Here is a 17604-nt window from a genome sequence, read left to right as displayed (position 1 = left end):
ACACCTGGCGCTTCTGTGGGGTCACGATCACCTACTCAATCCCACGTGTCATCTCTTCACGGCCAATGGATGAAAATCGCCAAAATTTACGGCAGCCCCATGCTCTGAAGAGGGATTACTGCTCAAGTGGAGGGAGGCAGGTCAGGGACCTCTTCTCGTCGTCCCATTTTCCCCAGCCTTTTCTCAAACGGAATGTTTGTAGGGATGGCGGGTGCGACGGTTGGCTTGCAGGCAGAGCTTTTTCCTGCTAGGAACACAAATCTTCGATTCCCGCTGTGTTTCCGGAAGCATTCTCATCGGACCTAGGCGGGGACTGACTTCCGGATCGGACTTCCCAGACTTCCGAGTTTCGAGCCCGCCGCTTCCGCCCGGAGTTGCTTTAGGCTCCGCTGCGAGTAGCTACTTTCGCCAGGAGTCTGTAGCGTCTCCGATGTGGAAAGTGGCCCTGGGGCGGCCTCCTTCTTGTCCCCTCAGCTTGCCCACCCGAGGCCGGGTCCCCAGGTGCCGGCGGCGGCGGCTGGGCCTGTCGCGGAGCGTTCTCTTTGCCCGAGTCCTGGGCCTGGGGGAACCGAGCGGTGAGGGAGCGGCCCCCGGCCAGGCCCAGCCCCGGCTTTCCCGGGGCCTGTGACGGTGGCCACAGGCCTCGCCGCGCCCATCCCAGCCTGGGGCGGGGCGCGACCTCCCCGCCCGGGTCCCCGCCCCTCCTGCCTGCCCAGCGCCTGGTCATTCCCGTCAGCCCAGCGGCGGCGTAACCGTCTCGCCCCTCCGGGACTCGGCAGTTCCCTGGCTCCGGCCGCTGGGGAACATGGAGTTTGCGGAGCTGATTAAGACCCCACGGGTGGACAATGTGGTGCTGCACCGGCCTTTCTTCCCGGCCGTCGAGGGGACCTTGTGTCTTACTGGCCACCACCTGATCCTGTCCTCCCGGCAGGACAACACGGAGGAGCTGTGGCTCCTGCATTCAAACATCGACGCCATCGACAAGCGGTGAGTGCACATCCCACCCCTGTTCCGCGGGGAACCTGGGGTCCTCGGGTGCAGGTCTGCGGAAACGCGTCCCATCGCCCACCCAGCCAGCAGATCGAGCCCCCTCTGGCCTAGATTGAGGATTTGAGTTTTAGAAAGCAGAAAACCATCCAAATGAGATACCAGGTTTCCATTCAATCTGGCTGGGTTATCACGTGGTTGTTATCGTGATTATCATTTTTGGTACATAACACCATGTGGGGGGATATGCAACGTTTTCTTTTAAAATTTCTTTTCCTTGCACCGTCATATTCCTTGAATGTTAATTGTCCATCATAGTTCATGAAGTTGTGATTGAATGTGATTTAGGTAAAGTCTTGCCACTTTCGAGTATGTAGACTTCAGTATTGTAGTGTCTAAATTCCACAAAACCTTTCCCCCTCCTCTCAAAAATGTTCAGTTTATCATATTTCTCTTTATTTCTTACCTTCTGGGTCATCAATTTAAGATTTCACATTATAGGAGATTATAATGTCTTTTATTTATTTTTACTCTGTTTGGCTTTTGGAAAGAACAGAGTAGGCTCTTAAACAAAGGTATTAATTAATTAACCTCTTATTTTGCACCCCAGACTCTTTCTTTCCAGGGTAGTGCCTCAGAGTTGAAAAGTTACACTTCCTTTGCAGTCAAAATTATCATTTCCCCAATGGCTTTGTACTTACTCTAGCCAGAAGAAGGTAAATTGGTTATCCAGTGAACACTAAAGTATAAATGAATGACAACAGCTTTTTCTATTATCTCTCAGGAGAATTTGGATACAGTATTAAGAAGATTCCTAGAGAGGTTATGCCTTAAAAGAAAATACTTCCTAATAGTAGAAGTTAATACGGGTGAAGTGGTGATAAATTTATTTTTTCAAGCAGAGGGCTCCTGTTAGATTCCTGAGATCACCTTCTCCTGTGTAAAAGTTTTCAGCTGTTACTCATCTATCAATATTCAGTTTAACCATTTCAATCTGCCACCCCTTTCACAGGTTCTTCTGTTAATCCCACAAGGAGAAATAATTCCCCTCACCTTGAAATCCTATAGCTCTTTAATTGTACCTCTTTTCGTAAGTATATTTTACAATCTGTATTTTGATCGTTACATATATGTTAGCTGCTTGAAGCCAGGACGCGAATTTGGTTGATTTTTATCTCCTTCAAAGCTGTGGCATGGGCAGATAGGCACATAGGCAGTAAAAGGATTAACCGCTGAATGGTCAGTGGTGTCATAGGATACACATTAGAGTCTCTCCGTGCCGCCAACTCTTCTTTCTTCCTTACCTCTTTCTGTGGTTGCTTTTCACTCTCTCGTTTCATCGTATTTACCTAGCAGTTACTACACGCTGGGCCTGGTTGGGCTAAACCAAGTATTTAAGGTAAGGACTTTTTAATCTGTTCGGGGAGAAATGACAAACTGTACACATTTATCTTTTTCCTGGGAAGCAGCATGATGTAATGGAAAGAGCTCGGTGGTCAGATCAGAGTTTGTTGAATTGTTGCTTTCAAAAAAGGGTTACTTTCATGTGTCTTCTATATGCTGAGCTCTGTCTGGGCTGTGCAGATGCAATGGTGACTAAGACAGATGAGGAGCTTATGTACTAGGGGAGGAGATGGACGTTCACATAAATCAACAAATAAATATATAACAACGTCAGGTAATAAATGCCAGAAAGGAAAATAAAGGAAGATGTTAGGATAGAGAATGCCTGGAGTCAGTGTATTTAGAAAGAATGTTCGAGAAGACAAGTGACATTTGAATTAATGAAGGGAGGAAGCCTGCAGTGTGAATATTGGAGGAAGGAGCGTTCCAGCCAAAGGGAATGCAAAGGCAGAGACTTGAGACAGGACCATGCCTGGCATGTAGGAGGAAGAACAAAGAGGCAGGTGTGGCAGGAGGGCAGTGAGCACGGGGTAGAAGCTAGGGGGACTAAGGAGACGGCAGAAACGTGGTTGGAGGGATAAGCAGGGGCCAGATGGTGTAGAGCCTGTTACGCCATGGGGATGGTTTTCATGGGAAGCCTTGGAGAGTTGAAAGCGTGGAAGTAGCAATCGGTAGACTTCTAGAAGGTGATTCTGGTGGCTGGCAGAAAATGGATTGTAGAAGGGCAATGATTTGTTAGCAAATCGTTAAAATTTTTTTCCCTTTCTGTGGATTGCCTGTGAATTTCCTTGGTGTTTCTTTTTCTGGGGTTTTTTTTTTTTTTGGCACCAGTTCCTTATATACTCTAGGTATTAATTCTTCGCTTAGACATTGCAGATATCTTCTCCATATCTCTCACCCATTTGTTAACTCTTGTGTCACCACCCTTTGTGGAACAGAAGTCCTAATTTTAGTACAAAATTCATCGATACTTTATGGTTTGTGCTTTTTAAGTCTTAAGAAGTCCTTCCTTATCCCAAAATTACTAGGATATTCTCCTACATTTTCTTCCATATTAGCTTTATAGTTTTACCCTTCATTTTTAGGTCTTTCATTCATTTGGATTCTACCTTTGTTTCAAGTGTGATAAGAATCCAACCTTGTTTTTCTTCATGTAGCAAGCCAGTTTTCCTAAAACCATCATCTAACAACCCATCCTTGACTGATTTATCATATATCAGGTGATTTTATATATATGTATATATAATATATACAGCTTTTGCTGTGCCCTATAAGTTTTGTAATGTCAAGTTTTTGTTTTCATTTTTTTGTCTGTGTTTTATAATTTCCCTTGTGATTTCTTCTTTGATCCATTGGTTGTTTAAAAGTGTATTAATTTCCATAATTTGGTGAATTTCTCAATTTTACTTTTGTTACTGATTTCTAACTTCATCCCATGTGGTCAGAGAAGATACTTTGTATGGTATCTTTTTTTTTTTTTGGCTGCACCTAGCGGTATGCGGGATCTTAGTTCCCACACCAGGGATCGAACCCATACCCCCTGCAGTGGAAGCTCAGAGTCTTAACCACTGGACTGCCAGGGAGGTCTCTATATCTGTCTTTTAAAATCTGTTGAGACTTGATTTGTGGCCTAACATACGGTCTATCCTGAAAATTGTTCCATGTGCACTTGAGAAGATTGTGTATCCTATTGTTGTTGGGTAGCGTGTTTATGTCTGTTAGGTCTAGTTAGTTTATTGTATTAAGTCCTCTGTTTCCATATGTATATCTATCTGGTGGGGTATTAAAGTCTCCGACTATTATTGTAGAACTGTCTATTTCTCCTTTCACTTCTGTCAAGATTTTGCTTCAAATATTTTGATTGTCATTAGATGTGTAAATGTTTATAATTGTTACACCTTCTTGCTGTGTTGAACCTTTTATTAATAGATAATGTCCTTTGTCTCTCATAACCATTTTTTATTTATAGACTATTTTGTCTAATACTAGTAAAGACTTCGTTGCTGTCTTTTGGTTACTATTTGCTTGGAATATCTTTTTCCTTCATCCCTTCAATTTCAACTTGTTTGTGTCTTTGGATCTCAAGTGAGTCTCTTGTGAGACAGACTATAGTTGGATCATATGTTTTTATCCATTCTGCCAATGTCTATCCTTTGACAGTTTAATCCGTTTACATTTAAAGTAATTATTGGTAAGGAGGGACTTACTTCTGTCATTGTGCTGTTTGTTCTCTATATGCCTTAAAGCTTTTCTGTCCCTCATTTCCTTCATTATTGTCTTCTTTTGCACATAGTTGATTTTATTATAATGAAATGTTTAAAATTTTTTCTCATTTACTGTTGTGTATATTCTGTAGTTGTTTTCTTTGTGGTTACCATGGGGATTAAATTTAACATCCTAAAGTTATAATACTCTAATTTGAATTTATACCAGCTTAACTTCAAAAACATACAAAAACTCTACTCCTTTATAGCTCTGTCCCCACTGCTTTCCATTGATGTCATAAAATTATATTTTTATGTATTTGGGCCTGAAAACATAATCTAATAATTCTTTTAAATGTGTTAGTCTCTTAAATCATGTAGAAAATAAAATGTGCGTTTACAAACCATTGTTACAATAATACTAGCTTTTTTAAAAAACTTTATTTATTTTTGGCTGTGTTGGGTCTTCGTTGCTGCATGTGGGCTTTTTCTAGTTGTGGCGAGTGGGGGCTACTCTTCATTGCGTTGTGTGGGCTTTTCATTGCGGTGGTTTCTCTTTGTTGCAGAGCATGGGCTCTAGGTGTGCGGGCTTCAGTAGTTGTGGCATGCGGGCTCAGTAGTTGTGGCTCGCAGGCTCTAGAACGCAGGCTCAGTAGTTGTGGCACACGGGCCTAGTTGCTCTGTGGCATGTGGGATCTTCCCAGACCAGGGTTCGAACCCATGTCCACTGCATTGGCAGGTGGATTCTTACCACTGCACCACCAGGGAAGTCCCAATACTAGCTTTTATAATTGCCTTTTTTTTTACCTTTTTGAGATCTTTATTTCTTCATTCAGCTTCAAATTACTGTCTAGTGTCCTTTCATTTCACCTTGCAGGATTCCCATGCGTATTTCTTGCAGAGCACATCTAGTGCTCACAAGCTCCCACAGCTTTTGTTTATCTGGGAATGTCCTAATTTCTCCCTCACTTTTGAAGGACAGTTTTGCTTGATATCAGATTTTTTAATAAATTTATTTATTTATTTATTTATTATTTATTTTTGGCTGTGTTGGGTCTTCGTTTCTGTGTGAGGGCTTTCTCCAGTTGTGGCGAGTGGGGGCCACTCTTCATCACGGTGCGTGGGCCTCTCACTGTTGCGGCCTCTCCCGTTGCGGAGCACAGGCTCCAGACACGCAGGCTCAGTAATTGTGGCACACGGGCTTAGTTGCTCCGCGGCATGTGGGATCTTCCCAGACCAGGGCTCAAACCCGTGTCCCCCGCACTGGCAGGCAGACTCTTAACCACTGCGCCACCAGGGAAGCCCTTGATATCAGATTTTTAGTTGACAGTTTTTCCTTTTAGCACTTTGAATGTATCAGCCCACTGTCTTCTAGCTCCAAAGTTTTTGAGTTCCTGGTGTGGGTCTCTTTGAGTTAATGTTACTTGGAGTTCATTGAGGTTTTTGGATGTTTATAGTCACGTCTTTCATCAAATTTGGGAAATTTTCAGCCATTATTTTCTCAGATATCCTCTCTGCCCTTTTCTTTCTCTCTTCTGTTTCTGGGACTCCCACTGTGTGTGTGTTGGTCTGCTTGTTGGTGCCTCACAGGTTACTTTTCTTTAATCTTTTTTTCTTTCTGTTTCTCAGACTTGATAATTTCCATTGTCCTGTCTTCAAGTTTGCTGATTCTTTCTTCTGCTTGCTGAGAATTTGCTTTTGAATCCCTCTTGTGAATTTTTGATTCCAGTTCTTATACTTTTCAGCTCCAGAATTTCTTTCTTTTTTTTTTTTTTTTTTAGGTTTTCTATCTCTTTATTGATATTTCTGTTTTGTTCACACATTATATTCTTGACTTTCTCCATATCTTCCTTTAGTTCTTTGAGCATCTTTAAGACTGTTAAAGACTTTGTCTAAGATATCAACTGCCATCAAATCTTTTTCAGGGACAGTTTCTGTTTATTTATTTTTTACCTTTTGAATGGGCCATGCTTTCCTGATAATTTCTCTGCCTTGTGATTTTTTTTTTTTTCCTTTGCTCAACATTGGATGTTTAGATCTAATAATGTGGTAACTCTGGAAAACAGATTCTCCCTCCTCCCCAGGGTTTGCTGTTTTGGGGTGTTTCTTTTGTTTATTGTTTTTGTTTTTTTGACTGCTGTAGGACGTCTATGCCAAGGATCAGCCTGAGGTGTAAACTTAAGGCTTTCTCAGGTCTTTTCTGAGCCTGGGTATGTGCAGTCACAGTCACCTCCTAATTTTCCTATATATACAGTTGTTTTCAGATGTCCTGATCTTTATTGTCTGGTTCCCGAAAGGGGAAAAGTGAAAAATGAAGAGGAGTGGGAAGAGAGCTGACCCTCTAAACCCACTGAAAGTCACCGATTGGGGGCTGGGGGCAGCTTGCAACAGTGGGAGGAGTTGCAACAATGGCTGCCTGCCTCTTTGCACCTCTGTGATTAGAATCAGCAATCAACAGTCACAGCACAGATCCCTGTTATTTGGAGGACAGGGTCCCTTCTGCCCACCCTGGCTCCTATAAGCTGTGTGCAAGCTGCTCTAAGAACATCTACACAGCTGCCTGCCACTTGGGTGGGGGTGGGGAATGGGTAGCTGCTGTTTTGCTAAGAGCTGAATTTATCCAAAATTAACTGCAATTTATTATCCAAGTCTTTCCCTAGAAGTTGCAAGCCTTTAATAGACATCAGAGTTCCAAAATAGGTACAGCAAAGAGATTCTGCCAGTGCAATTGTTATCTAGGTGGGAAGACAGATTCCTAATGCTTCTGATTCCACTATCTTCCAGAATCCTATCCCTTATTGAGTTTTGAGTTTTTTTTTTTTTTTTTCTAAGTATATTCTGATACAAGTCTTTTATCAAATATAAGATTTGCAAATGTTTTCTCTCAGTCTGTGGCTTGTCTTTTTATTCTCTTTAGCTGTGTCTTTCAGAGAGCAAACATTTAAAATTCTGAAGACATACAGTTTATTAGCTCTTTTATAGACTGGGGTTGTGATATCTAAGAAATCTTTACCTAACCAAAGGTCACAAAGATTTTCTCCCATGTTTTCTTCTAGAAGTTTTATAGTTTTAGGTTTAGATATATGATCCATTTTTAGTTGGTTTTGTATATAGTTCATGTATAGATCCAAATTCTTTTTTTCATATAGACATCTGATCATTGTAGCACCATTTCTTGAAAAGTCTGCCCTTTCTTCAGTGAATTGTCTTTGCACACCTTTGTCCATATGTAAGTGAATGTATTTCTAGACTTTCTTCTCTATTCCATTGATCTATTTGATGCCATTGCTGCCACAGTCTTTATTTTTATATTAAGTCTTTAAATTATATAGTGTTAGCTGTCTGATTTTGTTATTATTCCAAGTTGTTTTGGTTATTTGAGATCATTTGCATTTCCATATGAATTTTAAAAATTCATTTTTGGCCATACCATGCAGCTTGCAAGATCTTCCCCGACCAGGGATTGAACCCACACCCTCGTCCGTGAAAGTACAGCATCCTAACTACTGGACCGCCAGGGAATTCCTCCATATGAATTTTAGAATCAGCTTGTCAATTTCTTTTTAAGAAAGGCCTGTTGTGAGAATTGTGGTGAACCTGTTGATAAATGAACTTGATGAGAATTAACATAGGATATCATAATATTAAGTCTTCTGACTTATGAACAAATCTCTCTCTCCATTTATCTTATTTAGGTCTCAAATTTCTTTCAGCAGTGTGTTATAGTTTTCACTCACAGGTCTTTCACATCTTTTGTCAGAATTTCCTCTATGTATTTCATATTTTTTTATGCTATTTCAAGTGATATTTTTCAAATTTCAGTTTCCAATTACCTGTTTGTATTAATCATTTAAAAAAAATTTTTATTTATTTTATTTTTGGCCGCATTCTGTCTTCATTGCTGTGCATGGGTTTTCTCTAGTTGCGGCAAGTGGGGGCTACTCTTCGTTGCGGTGCACGGGCTTCTCATTGTGGTGGCTTCTCTCGTTGCGGAGCATGGGTTCTAGGCATGTGGGCTTCGGTAGTTGTGGTGCACGGGCTTAGCAGTTGTGGCTCACGGGCTCTAGAGCGCAGGCTCAGTAGTTGTGGCGCATGGGCTTAGTTGCTCTGCAGCATGTGGGATCTTCCCGGACCAGGGCTTGAACCCATTTCCCCTGCATTGGCAGGCAGATTCTTAACCACTGCGCCACCAGGGAAGTCCAGTACAATGTTGAACAGAAGTGGTGAGAGGGAACATCCTTGTATTATTCCTGATCTTAGTGAGAAAGCATTCAGTCTTTCTCATTAAGTATGCTATTAGTGGTAGAGTTTTTTGGTTTTTTTGTTTTTGTAAATGCTCTTACCAGGTGGAAGAAGTTCACTTCTGTTCCTAGTTTGCTGAGAGTTGGGTTGTTTTGTTTCATTTTAAAATCATGAATAGCTGTTGGATTTTGTCAAATGCTTTTTCTATATCTATTGAGATGAGCATATTGTTTTTCTTTTTCAGCTTGTTAATATGGTAAATTACTTTGTTAAACCACCCTTGCATTTTTGGGATAAACCCCATTTGCTCGTGGTACATTATCCTTTTTATATATTGTTGGATTTAATATGCTAACGTTTTGTTTAGAAATTTTACATCTGTGTCTATGAGGGATATTCGTCTGTAGTTTTCTTGTGATATTTTTGGGTTTTGTATTTGGGAAATGCTGGACTTTAGGTGTGAATTGAGAAGTAATTGCCTCTTCTCAGTTTTTTGGAAGAGTGTGTCTTGACTTGATAGTATTTTTTCCTTAAATGTTTTATAGAATTCATCAGTGAAGCCACCCAGGACTGGAGTTTTCTTTGTGGGGAAGATTTTATTGAAAATTTCAGTTTATTTAGTAAATATAGATCTAACCAGGTTATTTATTCTTGAATGATCTTTACTAGTTTGTGTCTTCTGAGGAATTTGTCCATATCATTTACCTTGTTGAATTTATTGGGATAAAATTGTTTCTAATATTCCCTTATTATTTTTTAATGTCTGTGGAGTCTGTAGTGATTGTAACCTCTCTCATTTCTGACATTGGTAAATTGTGACTTTCTTTATTCCTAATCAGTCTGGCTAGAATTTTATCACTTTTATTGATCTTTTGAAACAATCATTTTTGCTTTCATTTTTCCCTAGAATCTTCTCTTATTTCATTATTTTTTTTTCTTTTTATCTTTATTATTTAATTTTCTCTGCTTTGGATTTAACTTGCTGTTCTATTTCTTGTATAGTGGAATCTGAGGTCACTAGTTTGAGACCCAAATTTTCTTCATTAATTTCCTTCTTTCCTAATATAGGTGGTCTCCTCAGACTATCAACCCCACCCAGCTTTCCTCTCCCTTCACTATAACTTGGAAAATCTCAAAACAGTAAATTGGGGCAGTCACTGGACTCACCCATCTCCCAGAGAGCTCTGTTCTTTGTTGTCTGATGGTCAGTGTCTTGAAAACAGTCTTTCCTTATATTTTGCCCAGTTATTTTGGTTGTTTCAGGTAGGAGGGTAAATCTGGTCCCTGTTATTCCACCTTTGCCAGAAGTGGAAGTGCCAAGAGTATGAGTTTTCAAAATACATTTCATAAGAGGCATTCCACTGTGTTGTTTAGTAGTGGATATCTGGTGGAATTTTCTTTGCTAGGATTTGACCCATGTTGATAATTTTTGCTTATCCAAATTCACAGTGCAGTGATGTTGGGCATGGGGGTATTTACAGTTGAAGTAGAATTTGGGAAGAGTAGCTGTAGGAGTTGTTTTCCTAAGCTAGGCACAGTATAAATAAAATTATCCGCTTTAGATCAATATAAGAATTCTTAATTTAGGGAATACTCAGAAGTATTAATGGGAAAGAATTGGGGCAGTCAGTGGCAAAGCAAAAGAAAAATCAGAACCATCAACAAGTGCAGACAAAAAAAAAAAACAAGAAAAGGAAGACAAAAATCCCAACTAAGGTAAAATTAAATTTGTTCAAAACTTACTGATACAAAATTTATGATTACACGTGGCATTTACTCTGAAGTTTTCCTTGACTTAGAATAGATATTGCAAGTTAATAGGTTTTAAAGACTGAAAAAAAGATACTTATTTTTCAAATCAACTGCTGTAAGTTTGGAAGTAAGTAAAATCTGAAATGAACTGTTTTTCTATGCTTTGGAAATATCTCTACACAAACACTTAATACATTAATTACAGATCTGTTTTTCCTATTATTTGAAGTAAGGCCCCTAATAATCTCCAATAATGAATTGGCCAGCATGAATTACTTTATATATTTGAAAAAAATTTTAAATACATATATTTAAAATTATTTGTGGCTCACATTTTAATGATGCAGGCTTGATTCTTCCTTAATTAGATTACTAGGGGAGAAGAAAGTTGAATACAGGCACACGGCGGAGGTATTGCAGGTTTAGTTCCAGACTGCCTCAGTAAAGTCGATATGACAATAAAGCAAGTCACATGAACTTTTTGGTTTCCCAATGCATGTAAAAGTTATTATACACTATACTGTAGTTTATTAAATGTGCAGTAGCATTATATCTAAAAAAGCAGTGTACATACCTTAATTTAAAAATACTTTATTGCTAAAAAATGCTAATCATCATCTGAGCCTTCAGTGAGTTGTAATCTTTTTGCTGGTGGAGGGTCTTGCCTCAGTGCTGATGAATGCTGACTGATCAGGGTGATGGGTGCTGAAGGTTGAGGTGGCTGTGAAAATTTCTTAAAATAAGACAGCAGTGAAGTTTGCCACATTGATTCTTTCCTTTCAAGAACAATTTCTCTGTAGCATGCAATGCTGTTGATAGCATTTTTCCCACAGTAGGACTTTTTTCAAAATCAGAGTGAATCCTTTCAAACCCTCTTGCTGCTTTATCAACTAAGTTTATGTAATATTCTAAATCCTTTGATGTCATTTCAACAGTCTTCATCAGGTGTAGATTCCATTTCAAGAAAACACTTTGTTCAACTCCTTATCCATTAAAGTTTTATCATGAGACTACAGCAGTTCATTCACACCTTCAGGCTCCACTTCTAATTCTAGTTCTCTTGCTATTTCCACCACATCTGCAGTGACTTCCTCCACTGAAGTCTTGAACCCCTCAACATTATCCTTGAGGGTTGGAATCAACTTCTTTCAAACTCCTGTTAATGTTAATATTTTGACCTCTTCCCATGAATCAGAGATATTCTTAATGGCATCTAGAATGGTGAATCCTTTGCAGAAAGTTTTCAATTTACTTTGCCCCGTTCTATCAGAAGAATCACTATGTATTGCAGCTATAGCCTTATGAAATCTATTTCTTTTTTAAATAATTAATTAATTAATTAATTTTTGGCTGCGTTGGGTCTTTGTTGCTGCTCGCAGGCTTTCTCTAGTTGTGGCGAGTGGGGGCTACTCTTTGTTGTGGTGCATGGGCTTCTCATTGCAGTGGCTTCTCGTTGCGGAGCACGGGCTCTACGCATGTGGGCTTCAGTAGTTGTGGCTCATGGGCTCTAGAGCGCAGGCTCAGTAGTTGTGGCGCATGAGCTTAGTTGCTCTGCAGCATGTGGGATCTTCCCAGACCAGGGCTTGAACCCATGTCCCCTGCATTGGCAGGCGGATTCGTAACCACTGTGCCACCAGGGAAGTCCCTGAAATATATTTATTAAATAATAAGATTTGAAAGTCAAAATTACTCCTTGATCCATGGTCTGCAGAATGGGCATTGTGTTAACAGGCATGAAAACAATATTAGTGTCATTGTACGTCTCCATCAGATAATGGGTGATCAGGTGCATTGTCAATGAGCAGTAATATTTTGAAAGGAATCTTTCTGAACAATAGGTCTCAACAGTGAGCTTAAAATACTTAGTAAACCACGTTGTAAACAGATGTGCTGTCATCCAGGCTTTGTTGTTCCATTTATAGAGCACAGGCAGAGTAGATTTAACATAATTCTTAAGGGCCCTAGGACTTTGGGAATGGTATATGAGCACTGGTTTCAACTTAAAGTCACCAGCCACACTATCCCCTAACAAGAGGGTCCGTCTGTCCTTAGAATCTTTGAAGCCAGGCACTGACTTCTCTCTAGCTACGGAAGTCCTCAGATGGCCTCTCCTTCCAGTATAAGGCTTTGTCTACCTTGAAAATCTGTTGTTTAGTGCAGCTACCTTCATGAATTATCTTAGCTAGATCTCCTGGATAACTTGCTGCTTCTTCTACATCAGCACTTGCTGCTTTGCTTTTACTTTTATGTTATGGAGATGGCTTCTTTCCTTAAATCTCATGAACCAACTTCTGCTAGCTTCAGACTTTTCTTTTATAGCTTCCTTGCCTCTCTCTGCCTTCAGAGAATTAGAGTGAGGGCCTTGCTCTGGATTAGGCTTTGATTTACGGGAATGTTGTGGCTGGTTGATCTTCTATCCAGCCCACTAAAACTTTCTTCATATCAGCAATTAGGCAGTTTTGCTTTCTTATCATTCATGTGTTCACTGGAGTAGCACTTTTAATTTCCTTCAAGGACTTTTCCTTTGCATTCATACCTTGCTACCTATTTGTCATAAGAGGTATAACTTTTGGCCTGTCTCGACTTCTGACATGCCTTCCTCACTAAGCTTAATCCTTTCTAGCTTTTGATGTTAAAGTAAGATGTGTGACTCTTCCTTTTACTTGAGCTCTTAGAGGGCATTATAGAGTTATTAATTGGCTTAATTTAAATATTTTTGTGTCTAAGGGAATAGGGAGGCCTGAGGAGAGGGAGAGAGATGGGGAAACGGCAGTTGGTGGGGCAGTCAGAGGACACATTTATCAATTAAGTTCACTGTAGTATATGGGCATGGTTACTGGTGCCCCAAAACAATTAAAATAGTAACATCAAAGATCATTGATCACAGATCACCATAACAAATATAATAACAATAACAACAATAATAATAATAAAGTTTGAAATATTGTAAGAATTACCAAAATGTGATGCAGAGAGATGAAGTGAGCAAATGCTGTTGGAAAAATGGCGCCGATAGACTTGCTGGACACAGGGTTGCCACAAACATTCAATCTTTAAAAAACGCAATATCTGCGATGCTCAATAAAGTGAAGTGCAATAAAAGAAGGTCTGCCTGTATAGATGGTGATTATAACTAACCTCCTCTTTTTAAAGAAATAATCATATACTTTGAGTTGGGAGTATATAGGTCCCTAAGCATAATTTATAATTTTTTTATAGGTTTGTGGGACCACTGGGTACCATCATCATAAAATGTAAGGATTTTCGAATTATTCAGTTGGATATTCCTGGAATGGAGGAATGTTTGAATATAGCCAGTTCCATTGAGGTAAGTATTTTGGAAGCAAAATGTGATGAAAATAAATAATCATTAAAAGGAACCTTATTTTCTGCTTCACTGTGGCTCTTATGTTTTTTTTTTTTTAACATCTTTATTGCAGTATAATTGCTTTACAATGGTGTCTTAGTTTCTGCTTTATAACAAAGTGAATCAGCTATACATATATATATATCCCCATATCTCCTCCCTCTTGCGTCTCCCTCCCACCCTCCCTATCCCACCCCTCAGGTGGTCGGTCACATAGCACCCAGCTGATCTCCCTGTGCTATGCGGCTGCTTCCCACTAGCTATCTATTTTACATTTGGTGGTATATATAAGTCCATGCCACTCTCTCACTTCGTCCCGGCTTACTCTTCCCCCTCCCCGTGTCCTCAAGTCCATTCTCTACGTCTGAGTCTTTATTCCTGTCCTGCCCCTATATGTTTCTTTTAGATACTTAGTCATGTTGTGTGACTCAAATATTGAAGACTGAATGGAAGAGCCTCACCCTGAGTCATTGTTATAGGAATGTAAAAAGATTTCATTGACTTAACAGCAGTTTTTAATGCTGCTGATTCTTCTGGGTTTATCGACGTTGTAGCATGTGACAGGAATTCCTTCCCTTTTAAGGCTGAATAATATTCCATTGTGTGTATATAAATGCTGAGACTTCTTAAAAACGTTATTTCTTTTGTAAAGCAAGTAATTATCAACAATGATGTAGTCTTTTGTTTGTTTTTAGTAAATCTGAATTTCCATATATTATGTTTGCTTAAGACAGGATGTATTTGTTTTATATTTACAGAAATGATATTGAATATCTGTTCAGATTACAAATAATAGAAATTTTACTTGGATAATTTAATATTTTTTTAAAAATTTTTTATTTATTTATTTATTTATTTATGGCTGTGTTGGGTCTTCGTTTCTGTGCGAGGGCTTTCTCTAGTTGCGGCAAGTGGGGGCCGCTCTTCATCGCGGTGCGTGGGCCTCTCACTATCGCGGCCTCTCTTGTTGCGGAGCACAGGCTCCAGACGCGCAGGCTCAGTAGTTGTGGCTCACAGGCCTAGTTGCTCCGCGGCATGTGGGATCTTCCCAGACCAGGGCTCGAACCCGTGTCCCCTGCATTGGCAGGCAGACTCTCAACCACTGCGCCACCAGGGAAGCCCAAATAATTTAATCTTCAAATTGAAGAGCTCACAGTGTTTTCTTTCCCATTTTAACCAACTATTTTGGTATACCCTCAGATTTTAAGTTGCTTTATTTTAAATCATTGCCACTAAATTATAGCAATTAACTTTATGTTTACAGTATTTTCTAGGTAATTATAGAGACACACTGATTTTTTTTTCCTTCTGTCTTTGAGTGACTGATCTGGGCTTTGTATGCAAAATAAATGCTATTGGCTTAACTGTTAAAGGGAGCAGAAAGGCTTAAATCTGTAGGATCTCATTTGGCTTTTAAACAAAAATAGAGAAATAGAGGAACCACCATTGTGGTACTGAGAAAATGGCATGTAGCATTCTTCTTTCTGCTTTTGCTAAATTTTACTTAAGGAAATGAGAAGATGAGCTGAACTGTTTGTCTTACATTTTCATCATTTGGAAATAACACAGTAATGTTGATTTGGCTGAATTTGCTGACATGAGTGAGAAACGCACTGTGGCTTCTAGGCTGTTAAAGGGACATGCTGTCCTGCTGTTTGGGCGGGGGAATGCCACTCACCCACTTCAGTTGAGCATGTGTTTTTTTTTCAGTTGTGGGGTTGGATTTTCACTGTCCCATCCACATTTTTTTTTCTTATCCCTTTTATAACTTGTAAGATAGCTGGTGGGTGTTAGTGAAGTTGCCTGCGGTGAAGAAACAGGGCAAAAAGCCTATTACCCCACTTGCTGATTGCATTTACTTAACTTCTTGGCATCTGACACTAATCAGTTGTTTATTTAGCTACACATATTACCTAAAGCTCTGTAGAAACTGACTGATTATGTAGAAACTGACTGATTATGTAGAAGCCCTTAAGGCTGAAAAGAAGCCGTAAGTAATTTGACCTTAGAAAATGAATGCTCTGTTGATTGTTTTAACAGCATAGTAAATACACATAGTGTACTTGGCCTCTAGCCTTTTCCTGGCATCCAATATCGCTCCCTTATTCTATACTTCTTGACATAATTTGGTAGTAATAAGTGCATTTCTTATAAAGCACAGTTGAACTATTCTTTGTTATCAAAATCCATATACCCAAATATATTCTGTTGCCATAAATAGAATCCCATTGGAAGAATAACTGGCAAGTGCTTGGTTTTCTAAATTATAGCAGGAAGTCAGATGAATCTTATTTTCTGTATAGTTTCAGTGGCCTTTTAGGGTTGAAATGACTTCAGTTCTTTGAGCATTAATGTGTTTAAAGGAAAAGTTCTGTCTCTAGTGACATGAAATGTAATCACGACAAGTCTGAGCCTGAGTGCTTATTGCCTGCCAGAATGGTTGCTGACGTGCATTTAAAATAATGGTTGTACCAATCACTATGGAATACAGTATGGAGGTTCCTCAAGAAATTAAAAATAGAACTACCATATGATCCAGCAATCCCACTTCTCGGTATATATCCAAAGGAAATAAAATCATTGTCTTAAAGAGATATCCGTACTCCCATGTTCACTGCAGCATTATTCATAATAGCCAAGGTATAGAAACAACCCAAGTGTCTGTTGATGGATGAATGAATAAGGAAAATCACACACACACACACACACACACACACACACACTCACACACACACACACACACACAATGGAATATTATTCAGCCTTAAAAAAGAAAGCAGTCCTGCCATTTGCAACAACGTGGATGAAACTGGAGGGTGTTGTGTTAAGTGAAATAAGCCAGACAGAGGAAGACAAATACTGCATGGTATCACTTATATGTGGAATCTAAAAAATAAAAAAAAGCAAACATAGAAACAGGGAGTAGAAAAGTGGTTTCCAGGGGCTGGAGGTGGGTGAAATAGGGAGAGGTTGGTAAAAGTTACAGATGTTTGTTTATGAGATAAGGTTTGAGAATCTAATGCATAACATGGACTATAGTTGATAACACTGTATTATGTAACTGAAGTTTGCTAAGAGAGTAGAACTTAGATGTTTTCATAAACAACAACAGAAGGTAAATATGTGAGGTGATGGATGTGTTAATTAACTCGATGGGGGAAAACCCTTTCGCGATGTGCATGTGTATCACATCATCACTTTGTACATTTGAAATATCTTACAGTTTAATAAAACTGCCAATTTATACCGCAGTAAAGCTGGAAAAAAAATTTTTTTAATATTGCGAAGAATATCTTTTAAATAATAAAATTTAAAAATTAAATAAATAAAATAAAGGTTCTACTGACCTGATCTTTCTGTGACCTAAAAGGAGGTAGCTTTATTCTGAGAGCTAGGGGATGTTAGCATGATGTTGGGCTCTCTTCCCCCCTCCAGCTGAGTGTCTCCAAAATTACTGCAGTTTGAATTATGCTAATTGATTTTGGTGCCTTTTTTTCCCACTCATAGAAATGCTTCTAAAACTCCCCTGTCAGAAGGATGAAACTGCCAGGTGATCCGTTTCTCAGTTCCTCCATCTAGTCAAGTTTTCCTGGTGGTGTCACCAGAATTCAAGTGCTTCAGATGGCAGTAGGCTCATTTTGGGACCAC

General features: G+C 39.4%; 1 protein-coding gene across 1 annotated transcript in view; it reads left to right on the top strand.

Moving 5' to 3' along the window:
* The first annotated feature begins 354 nt into the window (after positions 1-354).
* MTMR9 (myotubularin related protein 9) overlaps positions 355-17604 on the top strand; it is a 71253-nt gene continuing 54003 nt past the window's right edge. Inside the window, exons 1-2 of the mRNA XM_007192690.3 lie at positions 355-987; positions 13809-13917. Coding sequence (XP_007192752.2) covers positions 806-987; positions 13809-13917 — 291 coding nt within the window. The 5' untranslated portion in view covers positions 355-805. The remainder of the gene's footprint in view (positions 988-13808; positions 13918-17604) is intronic.

Source organism: Balaenoptera acutorostrata, chromosome 6 (genome assembly GCF_949987535.1).
Source record: "Balaenoptera acutorostrata chromosome 6, mBalAcu1.1, whole genome shotgun sequence".
Classification (NCBI taxonomy): Eukaryota; Metazoa; Chordata; class Mammalia; order Artiodactyla; family Balaenopteridae; genus Balaenoptera; species Balaenoptera acutorostrata.
The sequence above is the reverse complement of the archived record's forward strand: the minus strand, read 5'-3'. Positions and strand labels throughout refer to the sequence as shown.